The 15218-nt window shown below is 38.5% G+C and overlaps 1 protein-coding gene across 1 annotated transcript; it reads right to left on the bottom strand.

The window, feature by feature from the left end:
- Positions 1-10317: 10317 nt before the first annotated feature.
- On the bottom strand, positions 10318-10920 carry LOC143597014 (uncharacterized). The gene has a single exon (XM_077075640.1). The coding sequence runs from the start codon at positions 10918-10920 to the stop codon at positions 10318-10320; it is 603 nt and encodes a 200-aa protein (XP_076931755.1).
- Between the last annotated feature and the right edge of the window lie 4298 nt (positions 10921-15218).

Raw genomic sequence — 15218 nt, 5'->3', positions numbered from 1 at the left:
GTCATGTCAGCTGGTGTCCACGCGAAGATGTCGGCGTTCCTTTGTAATAAGCGCTTAAGTAAGGTGCGTGTGGGATCAACAATTGTTGGGCCAATGGTTACGGCCTGGTCAGGGTACTTGCCATTGAAGGCCCATCTTTCTGGTTCGGTGATGGTTGGTTTAGCCATCTTTGGTTTGGGTTTAGATGAGACAGATGCGATGCATACCTGGGGAATGCCGGTGATCATCGCTACACCCTCAGCTGTTGGCCATCCCATCATGCCGTGGACTGAGGATACCACGGCGTTGAATCTTGCCATCCCGTCTCTCCCGAAGAGAATGTCGTACGTGTGGTGTGGCTTCCTCATTACGACAAAGTCCACATCTTCTGTGCGGGAGTGTTTTCCATCTGTAAGAGTGACGGGGAAAGAGAGGATACCCAGTGAGGTGCTTGTGCTGCCATCAAACCCTTCCATCGAGGCGCATATCGTTTCCAGGCGCTCCTTGTCTTCGTCATCTAGCTTGTCGAAGAACTGCCTGTACATCACCGTTGACGAGGCGCCGTTGTCAGCAAGAGTGCGAGAAGTGATGTAGTGCCCCAGCTGGCTTTTTATGACGATAGGGCCTTCTTTGCTGGGTCCTCCTGGTACTCGCGGGAAGCGCACCTCAGCTTCCTTCCACGCGCATGGTTCTGGCGTTCGCCTTTTTCTTCCTCTGATGTTGCCATGAACCATGTTGATGCTGATGTCAACGGGCTTTCGTCCGTTGCCCCGGTACCGGTTGTCGTTCCGTCCTCCCTTCTTGATTGATGCCACCAGGTGTGCCAATCTTCCATCCTTGACGAATGCTTCAACAATGTCTTTTAAGGATGTACACTCTTCCGTACCATGACCTTTTGTCCCGTGGAAGTCACAGGATTTGCTCTGATTCGCATTAGGTCGGTGCCGGATCGCTGGAGCTTTTGGCCACGGTAGCTTTTCAGTGGCAAATATCTCCGTGACGCTTTTGGTGAGTGGCGTCCACCGGTGCTTTTGGCTTGACGGGTGTGTGTGACTTCTTCCGCCAACAAGAGGGCGAGAGCTGGATGAGGTGTCAAAGTTTACCCTTGACTGCCAGATACCTAGCTTCCTCTTTTTGTTCTGCCGGGCGATCCGGACATTGTTCTCTCTTGTCCTCTGCGTGTAGAGGTGTGTACTCTGGGGGAGGTCCCTTCCCAGTTGCTTCTCTGTCTCGGCAAAGCGCTTGGCCGCCGTCATGATGGCATCCCATGTTGATGGCATGCCATCCTTACCCGTCAATGTGCGGATAAGTTCCGGGTATTCGGCGCCTTGGATGAAAGCGGCGCGAACAAGATCTTCACTTACGTTGCCGAGACTTAGCTTTTTGGAGTTGAAGCGGGTGATGAAGTCTAATAAAGATTCATCCTCCTCTCTAACGCAGTTGAGGATTGTCCACTGTTCCTCGGTGTACTTTCTCTGTTGGCTGAAGTGCTGGCTGAACTTGTTCTGAAAGTCCGCCCAGTCATATATGTGGTGGACCGGTAAACGATCGAACCATGCCCTGGCCGCTCCGACCAGAGTCATCTGGAACATGTAGCACCATGTGGGTTCCGTCCAGTTGCTGACGGTAGCCCCCGCAATGAACCTGTTCAAATGGTCGTCTGGGTCGGATAGACCATCATAGGTGCCAATGTTGGACATCTGTTTGGCACTTCTCGGGGCGATTGCTTCCGCAATGTCCCTTGCGAATTTTGACTTTCCTGCATTTGTAGCAGTTGGTCTAAAGGTTTTGGAGAAGTCACGCGGGTTTCTCTCCGCAGTTGGTTTAAAAGCTTCCCCAAAATTCCTTTTTGGTTGGACGTCCGTTTCCTTACGCTTCCCTTTCGCCTTATGGCGAGGGTTTGCGTCGGTATCGGACTCCTCCCTCTCGTCGTCTGAGTACTCGCACTCACTGCTCATATTGAGGTGTTGGCGAGTACTGCCGAATTCGTCAGCCTGTTGAACTGAACGCAAGCGTTCATCCAATCCAGCTTGGAATTCTCTTTGACGTGCTTCGGCCCACGCCTTCACTTGATCTAGTGTTTGGCGAGGGGCCCTCGTTCGTTTTTCCAACTGGGCGTCAGTGAACCCCAGTGGAATATTTACTGCACTTGCCCCGGCTTGGGTAGTCGGGGTAGTGTTCGTAAGATTTGTGTAACCGCCGGTGTTCCCCCCAGTTGCTGGGGTTGTGGTTACCGGGGTTTCTTGGTCGGTTACAGGCCTTTGGACCGGAGTAACGTTCACCATTTCTTCAGAAATTTTGAAAAAACTAAAATAGTTCTAGCTTTTATGCACGGATGGCGCCAATGAAGAAACACTAAGTAAACCCTGGACAGATTATAGATAATCTGGGGGTTAAGTAATGTTTCCCACGGATGAGATCTAGCTGAGAAGGTTGTTCTTCAGGAGACCTGCAAAACAGACACCGTAAGCTCGTCACTGAGAAGGGGGGGGGGTTCCTCCTTGTGACCACCCTCCGGCGTGAGAATCAGACTAGATTGCTCTGAATATAAGAGTATATTAAGAGATTGCTTGATAAGATTGAGATATCAGATGATGTCCTTACCATTCCAAGGTGTTGGAGTATTTATAGCCGAGGGTAGGTTTCCAAGCAGGTACAGACGGCTGAATAGTATTCCTGTTCTACCAACAGTGGACTATGCACAGGCCATGCTGGTTGGTGGATAGGTTACGGCCAACAGTAATAAGGTCGGCTATATACTGTTCCTTTACTGCCGGCTACGCACTGTTCCACCAACTGTAGGCTGCGCACGTCCCCTCGTAAGGGTTGGTGAGTAGGCAGCGGCTAATAGTGACAAACAGTACTAGAGGGTGCTCCTCCTCGTATTGTTGTCGGTGAGCTGTCACCCTGTGATTAGTTCATGGGCTGCTCTGGTCAATTTGTCTGTTCCGCCCATACCTTAGTAGGTATAGTACGAAAGACCTTCCAGAAGCATACGGACTGGCTCACTTGGGCGGGAGTATTCCCGCCTTGCTCATTCCTTCATGTGACTACTGAAGTAGCTAACACCTTGTGCGTGTAGCCTTGCTGTTAGTGCGGGTAGCCTTCCCTGATGGCTTGTATCCGCAGCTGCGGGAACAGGCGGGGTACTTCACCATTGGGAGGCTTTCCCTGCGGGTACAGCTGGCGTACTGCGCGTAAGGTTCTTTGAGCATGGTGGGTCCTGCTGGAGCAGTTGGTCACTGCGCAGACGTCCCTGTTTTAGGTGAGTCTTGCGGGTCCAATTGGGCTCTGCTGGGACCTACCTCTTCAAAAACTTTTCTAAATTAACTACTTTTGCTTTCTATAAAACAAATAAAAAAATAAACAGGTTTCATAAGCTCACCTAAACACCTCCTTAATCATCTTATAGGTCTTCCTTCCCTTGTTTGGTCAAAGCCATTCCCATAGTCGTAGACAACTTTCATGGTATGATCAGAAGCTTCATGTCTCTTATTTTATGAATAAGCCGCCAGCATAATGTATGTGATTAATTAACATTTCATGGATAGTTGATTTTGGAAGTAGGAATTAACCAAGATGGACTCCGGAGGAAGATGACTCCTCACTGCTTAGAAAGATGTTGCTAAAAGTACTGGTATTATTTATTTTCTAGTTAATTTTGTGCGCGTGAAGGTGGCACGCTTATGTGATCAATGGGTGTTAAGTTAATAATTTTTAAAACAAGTTGTAGGTTTGCGTTATTTGAGTCCGAGCTTAAATCGTCGGAGTTTTTCTGTTTAAGAAGTAGAACTCATCCGCAACCTATAAGACTATATTCCTCTATGGTGAGAGGCATCGATGCCGCTTCACATTGTCATGTCAGCGCCACGTAAGCACCGATGGCATCGTTATCGAAGCTCCAACCTATATATAATGTCCCGCTATGGTTTAATGCCCATTGGGCATCCATTATATATATATATATGTATGTATGTATACCTATATATATGTGTGTGTGCGTGTGTGAGAGAGAGAGAGAGAGATGGAGAGAGAGGGGCCCACATTCACCCAACTTCCGCGCCCATCGTTGGGACGGTCGAAGCCTCAACGCCCGGGGTTCAAAGGCGCCCCTCGACGGTGTTTGGCGTCCAACGGCACCCAAACCATGCCCCTGAGGACCTGAGGACCGGAGGACTCCCATAGCATCAAGTCTAAAGAGTCATGGGCAATAGGTAATTTGATAATTAATGTCGCATTTAACAGCATGAATTTAAAATTGATTTTTTAGTATAAAAAGCATATTTCTTAATTTGGTTCAACTTCTATTAATATATAACACAAGTTTTTTTATTTACTTTTTAGTTCATAACATGTGGAAACAAGATTACACAAAATTTTCATCCAAAATTTTAATATTAACACAACGGCACATATTAGAGTTTGAGTACGTTTAATTGAAAAAAAAAATCAATTAATTACACTGATTATTTGCTTTCCTTCTCAAAAATTGAAAATGAAAGATAGTGTTGGGAATTTTTGAAATCGTATATTCTAGGAAAATCTGAGAGTCATGAAACACTTTCAGATCAAAACTATTTGTTGGTTTTCAAATGTTTTGACCGGATAAAACTTAGATTGAATGCAAGAATATGTATGGTGATTGAGAGCGTTTTTGAACCAGAGAGAAAAATCGTATGATCACGGGTAGTTTTAATTAGGGTTGGGCAGTTGTAATTGCCTTTGCAGTTATCTGATTTTGAAATTCAAAATCATAAAATACGCTCTGGAATTTGTGACAAATAAAACATACGAAATTTAATTAAATTAAATTTCTAATGTGTTTTTTAATATAACAATATATGTCACAAATAAAACAGCTCGACCCCAGGGGTGCTGCCCCTTGGACTTTTCCAGGGGCGCTGCCCTCGGACCCCGGCTAAGGGGGAGTTGCCCCCTTGGAACCCCCATGACTTAGGGGTTTCGCCTCTAAGTACCAATAGGATTATAAATTATAATAAGATCAAATAAGTTTGCACCCTGCACCTGAGTTATTTAGATTCGTATTACAATTAACTTGATCAACAAGTTAATCCTTAATTACACTAAAATCACTAACAGATAGTTGACATAGGACCAACTATACACACATCATCAGACATTCAACCCCAAAGCTTTTTAAATGGTCGTCTTATCGATAGAGGCTAGACGACCATTTTGATAAAAAAATAATAATAATAAAATAAAAAAAAATTGAACGTCTATAGTCAAACTGATCGTAATAGTATTGACCAAATAGTCGTTCTAGCCAATAATTTTCAAAGTCTGACCGCCCTTATGGTTAGAAAGACGGTCCGGATATTATTCAAACGACCATTCTAACCAATAATTTTCAAAGTTTTGACTTTTTTTTGTATAAATAGTCGTCTAAATGTTTTGTGGACGGCATTGATTGATTAAATGGTGTGAAATCAACTTAGGGTGGTATAACTATAGTTTGACCCATCAATTTAACTTAAATTTTTTACGGACCAAGAATATTTTCGAGCCACCGGGTTTTGAAGTTAAAATTTTGATTATTTTCCTCCTTCGCAGATGGACAGGAATTGCTAAGATTCTACCAAGACAATTCCATAAAGAACTTCTTGAATGCATATTGTAAAGGCTTATTATATCCATCAAGGCATCAACAGCTACAACAGACTCCTGCCATCACAACAACATTAACCAACAATCAACCCATCTTGGAACAAGATCATAATCCACCTGGTAAGGTTTGATCCACCATCCACCAACTATGATCATTTCACTCGTGTTCCAACTGATAAGGTTTTTGCATTTTCAGTCATCAACACATCATCACTCAATCATCAAGGCAATTTGCAAGGTTTGATCCACCATCCATCAATTATGTGTTGAATCAATTTCAACATATGATATCAATTATACAAGTAACAAATTAATCTACCACAAATAATGGGTTGTAAAACTTACTTGATTGAAAGGATTCATTCCTTTGAGTGTTTGATGAAGATGATGCCATGATGATGATCTTGATTAAGAGTCTAATTGCCTTTCAATTAAGATGGATTGAGTTATGGTGTTAGAGAATTTTTGTCACTGATAGAATGAATAATGATCGTTCTATTGTGACAGTTAATTAGGGCAACGACTCAACAATCTTTTTAACCACCATATTTACATATTGACCCCTTATGGTATTAACTCCCATCAAATTAGATACCATAATTATGAGGCTACACACATTTAGTCCATATAAATGTTAAATGATCAAAAGCCATATAAATATTTCTAACATTCTCCCACTTGGGTGCTAGACCATTTCATTAAACATTTATACATGTGTGTACTATATATATATATGTAAAATAACACTAATTGGCCAAGTAATAAAATTAGATAATTTCGTTAAACCTTCTTAAGACAACATCAAAACAAACTGATACAGTCAGTTGCATTATCATCAATGCAAAGACCCCTATCAATTATGATAATGATATCATCTTCAAATTTATAGGTTAGGTGGTATAGAATATGTTTGTCTAAAATAAACATTATAGTGCACATATATTCATAAATATAGACAAACTTTACATTTAAGTGAAGTAAGAAGATGGTATCCTAACGTGTTTACATGACATTCATAAAAGGTCTCGCCTAAAACCATATTAAGTACATGATCATTGAATATTTTGGGTGGTAAACCTTTACGCCCTGTTCTTGAGTTTTTTAACCAAGGAAAGAAAATGAAAGGAGAGTAAAGGATAAGAAAGGGAAGGGAAGGGAAGAATTTTTTTTTAATTAGGTGTGTTCTTGGGTTAGTAGGAAATTAGAAGAAAGGAAATGATAACTATGTAAAAAAATAGTTATCCATAGTAATCATCACATTTTTGGGATGATAACTTATTGGGAAAATACATTAATTTAATCTCTTCTAACTTCTCATACTCATTTCCTTTCCATCCTAAAAAAAACTCAAGAACACCCATTTTTTAACTACCCTTAGTTTTCCTTTCCTTTCCATCCTTTAAAACAACTCAAGAACAGGGCGTTAGTAAGCGGATCCGCTAACATGTCATGTGTGCTAATATATTCAACTTGATCTTCCACTGCTCTCGCACAAACACATACTTTGTGCCGAGATATAGTCCAGCACCACTTGAGCTATTACTGTTTGAGAAACTCACAGCTGCACTATTATCACAATACATCCTTATAGGCCTCTGTATGGAAGTAACAATTTTGAGTCCCTTAATCAGATTTCTTAGAATCATCGCTTGGCACGTGGCATTATAACACGCAACATATTCTGCCATCATTGTTGATGTAGTGGTTAATTGCTGCTTATGACTCTTCCATGAAACGGGCCCACCTGATAGCATAAAAATGTATCCCGAAGTAGACTTTTTGTCATCCTTACACTTCGCAAAATCAGAGTCGGTATAGCCTATGAGTTCAAGATCATCTGATCTTCTGTAAGTCAACTTATACTCTTTTGTCCCTTGCAAATATCGCAATACCTTTTTAGTAGCTTTCCAGTGATCTAGGCCAGGATTTGTTTGATACCTGCCTAGCATGCCAGTTATGTATGCGATATCAGGACGAGTACATACTTGAGCATACATTAAGCTTCCTACAACAGAAGCATATGGTAGGAGTCTCATTTGTTCGAGTTCTGCCTCTGATTTAGGGCATTGATAAGACCCAAAACTATCACCTTTTACTACATGTGCTACAGTGGGGGTACAATGTTCCATATTAAATCTTTTAAGTACCCGCTCAATATATGCCTTTTGAGAAATTCCTAATGTCCCATTGCATCGATTTCGATGGATTTCTATGCCAATCACATAAGAGGCTTCACCGAGATCTTTCATGTCAAAATTGACAGATAATAATCTTTTGGAATCATGCAACATGTCTAAATTATTACTTGCTAATAAGATGTCATCAACATATAACACAAGTATGATGAATTTACTCCCACTCATCTTAATATAGACGCACTGATCTACTTGGTTTTTAATAAAATGTTGTCTTTTCATGACTTCGTCAAATTTTATGTACCATTGTCTAGACGCTTGTTTTAACCCGTAAATTGACTTATTTAATTTGCATACCATGTGTTCTTTGCCTTTAGGCTCAAAACCTTCAGGTTGTTTCATGAACACATCTTCATGCAACATCTTCATGCAAATCTCCGTTTAAGAATGCAGTTTTAACATCCATTTGATGTAACTCTAAGTCAAAATGTGCTACCAAGGTCATAACTATTCTTAGGGAATCCTTTCTTGACACTGGGAAAAAGTCTCCTAATAGTCAATTCCCTCTCTTTGGGTATATCCTTTTGCAACCAAGCGTACTTTATAACGTTCAATGTTTCCATTAGGGTCTAATTTAGTTTTATAGACCCACTTACAACCTACATGCTTAGCACCATTTGGTAATTCAGTAAGTGTCCAAACATTATTTATTTTCATTGAGTTCAACTCATCTTCCATGGCACTTAACCATTTGGCTGATTGGTCGCAATTCATGGCTTCTTTGAATGTAGTTGGATCATTTATTTTACCCAAATCAAAGTCGCTCTCATGAAGGTAAGTCACAAAGTCATCATAAACTATGGGTCGCCTAGGTCGAGAAGACCTTCTTAGTGGCGGTTCTTGAGTCTCTTGTTCATTAACTTCATGAGATGTTACGGGATTCGATGTAGATGGTTCCTCAGTGTTAATCACATTATCATTATGAGAAACCGGCAAATCATTAGATGGTTCAAGTGACTGATTAATTGGCACCGGTGTTGATGCCTCTTCAATTTCTACTTGAAGATCTATTTGCCTACCACCGTCACTCCCACTCAAATTTGTAAACTCAAGAAATTCAGCATGTCTAGTTTCAACAATTCTAGTAGAATGAGAAGGACAATAAAATCGGTATCCTTTTGAACGTTCGGGATATCCAATAAAAGAACAGCTAACAGTTTTCATATCTAATTTATTGGAATATGGATTATACAGTTTAGCTTTAGCTGGACATCCCCATACTTTAAAATAATTTAAATTAGGTTTCCTTCCCGTCCAAAGTTCAAATGGAGTCTTGGGGACAGATTTAGAAGGAACTCGATTAAGTATGTGGACGACTGTTTTTAATGCTTCTGTCCAAAGAAATAAAGGAAGATCACAATTAGTCAACATACTACGTACCATATCCATAAGAGTACGATTACGCCTTTCAGCTACACCATTTTGTTGAGCAGTCCCGGGCATGGTATAGTGATTTATTATACCATGATTCTTACAAAATTCATGAAAAGGCCCCGAGCTTTGTCCAACATCGGTGTGTCGGCCGTAGTATTCTCCACCCCTGTCTGATCTTACAACCTTTATTTTCCGGTCTAGTTGATTCTCAACTTCAGCCTTAAAGGTTTTAAAAGTTTCTAAACTTTCAGATTGTTCATGAATTAAATACAAGTACATGTAACGCGAATAGTCGTCAATAAAAGTAATAAACGACTCATGCCCTCCAATACCCGTAAGAAAAGGACCACATATGTCGGTATGGATATAATCAAGTAATCCTGTGCTTCTAGTGGAACCTTTCTTAATTTTCTTGGTCATTTTTCCTTTAATACACTTAATACATTTTTCTTCAAAATTGGAAAAGTCTAGTTTTGGTAGTACTTCATTTTTCACGAGTCAATTTATTCTTTCTCGTGAAATATGGCCTAATTTTTGGTGCCACAATTTAGATAAAGTCTCTGTAATTCTTTTCCTCTTCTTACATGCAAAGTTTTCTTCTACATTATAAAACAATAGAGATTCCGAAAAATTATGATCTAGACGTAATTTATAAAGATCACCATCTTCCAATAGACCATAACCAACATTGCGGGAATTGAAACTTATAATACATTAACCATTTCCTAATGTAAATACATATCCGTCACGATCTAGTTTAAGAACAGAAATTAAGTTTCTAGTAATAGTTAGTACATATAAAGTTTCAGGTAAATTTAAAATGAAGCATCCTTCTAGAACTAAAGAAAGAGTCCCCACGCCTTCCACTTCGGAAACCAAGCCATTTCCCACTTTAACCGTCCGCTGGTTTCTTGCCATCTTCCTTATTGTACGGAATCCCTGTAAAGATTTAGAAATATGTACAGTGGAACCAGAGTCAAACCACCATGTATTACAAGGAACATTAACATTAAATGATTCATGAATCATAAGATTTAGGGCAATACCTTTTTTCACTAGCCATTCCATAAACTTTGAACAATCCCTTTGATAATGTCCTTTCTTGTGACAGAAACGACATTTAGGAGTGCCTTTAGTTATGTTAGTACTTGCTCCAGGTGTAGAGAACTTTTTGGGTTTTGACTTTGAATGTGCTCTTTTTCTTCTTGGAGTCAAAAGTGGTTAGGTGAGCAACATCATGCTTTTCTAGCTTTAAGCGTTCTTCTTCCTGAACGCACATGGCAATCAATTCGCTCATCTTCCATTTCTCTTTTTGAGTATTATAGTTAATCTTAAAAAGATCAAACTGAGAAGGAAGAGATGTCATAATGAAGTGAACTAAGAAACCTTCACTGATTTCCATGTCTAGAGTTTTCAATTGATTAGCCATGTCATTCATCATCATGATATGCTCACGCACTCCACTAGTCCCGTTATACTTGGTAGTTAACATTCTAAGGATTATGATACCAACATTAGTTTTTGAGGTACCTTTGAATTGATCCTCAACCAAGTCTAAGTAAGCCTTAGCATTTTCCGAATCAGGGATGGCTCCTCTAATGGTAGGAGAGATTGAATTCTTGATTACCATAAGTGACATTCTGTTAGAACGCTCCCACCAATCATGAATTTTCCTTTGTTCTACCGTTGAATTATCGGCAAGAGGAGGAGGAGCATCATGCCTTAAAGAATAATCAAGGTCCATAAATCCCAAGGCCAACTTAACTTGTTTTATCCAAGTACCAAAGTTATTTCCGTTCAAATGTTCTATTCCGTGCAAATAACTGGAACCTGATCATAAGTTAGATGTTGTTGCATGTAAAGAATAAATATTATGCTCAGTTATGACTATACACACCAAAATTAGGATACAAAATAAAACATATCAGATAAAAATAATGACATATTACTAACACCAAATAATAGGTAAAATTACACATATCATGTTCAACTATTAACGTCTCGTTGGTTCAGTTGGCAATTGAACTTAAAATGTTATATTAAAAAAAAATAACTTTCTTAAACATATTTATTTCAAAACACCGTTGGGTAAGATGAAACAAATATATTTATTTCCATTATCTAAATTGTTAAACCAATTCACGTTGGATTCATGGAATAACAATTCAAGCAATGTATACTAGTGACTTAATATTAGTACTAATACTGACTTGAGTAATCTCTCGATGGTTTGATTAGTCAAATCAATTAAAGTACAAGCCATTTAGAATGGAAACAATATACATGAATAAATTAAATAATCAATTTTCATACTACAGTAGGCATGCATTTAATAATTTATTTCCATTTTATAGAATCATAAAGGAAACCAAAGCATGAGTATGTTAAATTTGCATTTAATTCAGGGCAGTATTTGATCATTTGTATGCACTAATGATGATGAATGATAGACATTCGATTTAATTTCATCACCATTTTATTTGCATAGTTGTTAATATCTAGAAATATCCATGTCGATTCATTAAACACTCATCATAAGTTGGTTGTGGCCCCATGGTAGAGCACTCACTTTACAAGTGAGGGGTAGGGGGATCAAACCTCACTACCACCAACTTATATGGGAGATATGAGGGATGACTCTGGCTTGCCAGGGTTCGAGTCCTGATCTCATTCGGTTTTACCGGCATCTCGCTGTCGTGCCTTTTGGCGGGCGTGGGGGTCGGTTTTTATCCGGTGAATCCCTCAACAGGTGGACCGCTAGGGGCTCCGTCCGTCCGGATTAGTGGCCGGCTCGGGCTACCTTTAGCCAATGGGGGCCGAGTACGGAGTACCCGGCGTTACTTAGTTGGCCGTTAAAAAAAAATCAATTCATGGCAAGTCATTAAATAAGAATTTAAATCTTCAAACTGATTATTTAATTCAATACAATTTGTAAATCAACTAGTAATCATACCCGTGCGTTGTCGCGGACCGAGTTGGTATCCTGTTATGTTCGTGTTAAGAGGATTCATTTGTCAGTATCTCTGCAAGGGTGAACGTCTGTTGATGCTCCTATGCTAATATAAAGAGCTTATTCAATCTAATGTACATTTTTTATGCTTGTTAACTCCATAGTTTCTACTGCAACAATATTAAGATATTTAACATTAGATAAGCTTATAACAGTGCTTAAGATTTTTGATAATCTTTTAATATTAAGTTGGATATGTGAAGTCATCACCATTTTGCAATCTGTTGCAATATCTATGTTCATTATGGTCCGCTTATCATCAAAGTAGTAGTTTCAAGATCTTAATATCATCACCATTTTGATTTTAAGCTAAATTGTGGACCAATTGATAGAATGGTGCTACATGGCTTAATATTCTTAGACTTGAAGACATTAGTTAATAGTTAGTATATATTATATGTATACGTATGATAGAGGCAACATTCAAACACTCTATAAAATTCAAAATCGGGTTTTTCTTTTTTCTATAGGTTTAAGAAATGAGATACCTTTATCCTATATAGAAGCAATCACTATCCACTACAATTATAAAGCCAAAGCAATAGTGTAAAAACAGTAAATTACTTTGCTATGAAACCCGCCTTTAGTGAGTTTGTAACGTGAATGATCAACAGGAACAGCTCCAGAATCAACCATTTCGGTACATTTCCAGTCAACAACAATAGAAAAGCAGCAGTAGGCATCAGTAACATAATCAACAAAAAAGAGGGTACGTAGTTGGTATGAAAATATGAAATAACTGATAACATATATACACACATAGAAAAGACGCAATATATAACATGAAAGAAAGAAAGAAGCAAATCTACGACAAACATAATCAGTCGAAAGATAAAACCCTAACCTGAAAGTCTGAAACTAACGTCGTCTGCTACCGTGATTCGAGTGATCGCCTACGATTTCATTCATGCTTGTTCACAGAATGGTAGCAGCTATGACGGCGGCGGCGCAGAGACAAAGATGTTTGGCTGTACACCATGCTTCACAGAAGGTACTATTGTTGCTACAGTAACGTTTGTGAGTGTATCGGAGTGACTCCAAACCGGCGAGGTGACCACCACAAAGATGCAGCGCACGGTGAAGAGACGGCGGTGGGGGTACAAAAAGATTGTGGTGGTGAGATAGAAAGGTAAATATGAATGTAATTAAACGGTGGACTTTTTGTACAAATCAATAAGCATAATGTGTTTATCATGATGCACAATTTCAAATGAATAGTAAATGTAAGACACAACACAAATCTAAGAATTGTAATATATATAATTTTCTTTCCAATCAAAATCTGTATGCGTCATGTGATAAAACATTATCTATATAAATCAATTATTTGAAAAAAATGGCATGATTGATTTATCACGGATTATTTGGAAATCACAGTAAACCTTTATCACAATGATTTATCATTGAAAAAAATGGCATGATAGATTATTGAATCAAATTTTCACATGACTCGGATACCACATGTTGGATCAATTTCAACATATTATATCAGTTATACAAGTCCTAATTAATCTACCATAAATAATAGGTTGTAAAACTTACTTGATTGAAAGGATTCATTCCTTTGAGTGTTTGATGAAGATGATGCCATGACAGGCCCGGCTATAAGGGAGGGCCGAGTGGTCGACGGACCTCGGCCCGACATCCCGATAGGCCCGGATTTTTTTTATAAAATAAATATTTATACATTTTTATGAAAAACAATATGTATATATAATGTTCAAACTTAATTACACAACCACTAGATTGGTTTAATGGCAAATACGTGTGACTTTTAACCAAGAGGTTGTGAGTTCTAACCTCACTTGAGACATTTTAATCTATTTTTATAAAAAAAAAGTTTTTGACACAACCAAATCATAAGGTCGAAAAAATTAAAGATTATTTAAAAAATAAATTGTTTAAACCCAACAATATACCTCTTTTTATTAAGGGCCAAAATTCTTTTTGCCTTCGGCCCAAAAGTTTTTAGCCGTTCTCAGAGCCGAGCCTGTGCCATGATGATGATCTTGATTAAGAGTCTAATTGCCTTTCAATTAAGATGGATTGAGTTATGGTGTTAGAGAATTTTTGTCAGTGATAGAATGAATAATGACTGTTAATTAGGGCAACGACTCAACAATCTTTTTAATCACCATATTTACATATTGACCCCTTATGGTATTAACTCCCATCAAATTAGATACCATAATTATGAGGCTACACACATTTGGTCCATATAAAAAATATAAAATGGTCAAAAGCCATATAAATATTTCCAACATTATGATCTCGCTTGTTCTTTTGAATCACTAGTAACAATCGATTAGAGGGCTCTTCTGGAACATATATGGTGGCACAAGCAGTAGATTGTGATCTTCACAATTCTCATGGTTTCGTTAACACATGTCAAGAGAATCGTTCACTTGGTTCATATGTGCCTTTCATTCATCACCATGGAGACAATATATAAGTTAACTAAATGGTTTATCGTCTCTATGGTTTTCTTTTTTTTTTAAGTTGTAAGATGTTACTTATAGTTGAACACTGTGGGTTGTGTTGTGAATAATGTAGAGTATAAATCATATCCGGACGATGCAACTCGTCTCAGAAAGACTCACTCGGATATTGGAAGTAGTTATAAAGACTATTAAAAAAGAAAAGAAAAGAAAGGATGGGTGTTCTTAAAAGTCGCTAAAAATCCGATTGATCGAACACATTTGTCATCGTTTTAAAACTATGAATTGGAGACGGCTTTCTATTGATTCACCTTTGTCTGGTCTTTTAGAACCAAATCATTTCCAAAATTAGCAAATTAATAAATCAATATTTTTGTCCTAAGGAAAACTTTGATTTTAGAAAACGGATCGGCTTTGGTTTTAGTTTTACATAGGGATAGCAAATGTGACTCACTGAGTTGAATGAGTTGTAATAAAATGTATGTAATAGATCAAACTAAAAAAAGAAAATGATTGAAACGGGTCAAAACGGGTTGGCATTTCTCGAGGTTTTTTATATACATTATATACATTATTACAACTCTCGAGAATTGT

This window comes from Bidens hawaiensis, unplaced genomic scaffold (assembly GCF_021521415.1).
Source record: "Bidens hawaiensis isolate Kalapana, Puna unplaced genomic scaffold, B.hawaiensis_p1.1 tig00047489_1, whole genome shotgun sequence".
NCBI classification, from domain to species: Eukaryota; Viridiplantae; Streptophyta; class Magnoliopsida; order Asterales; family Asteraceae; genus Bidens; species Bidens hawaiensis.
This window is presented reverse-complemented; position numbering and strand designations above follow the sequence as displayed.

What these genes read in the sequence shown, in the direction of transcription:
- LOC143597014 (XM_077075640.1), bottom strand. Translation starts at nt 10,920, where the DNA reads ATGGACCTTGATTATTCTTTAAGGCATGATGCTCCTCCTCCTCTTGCC.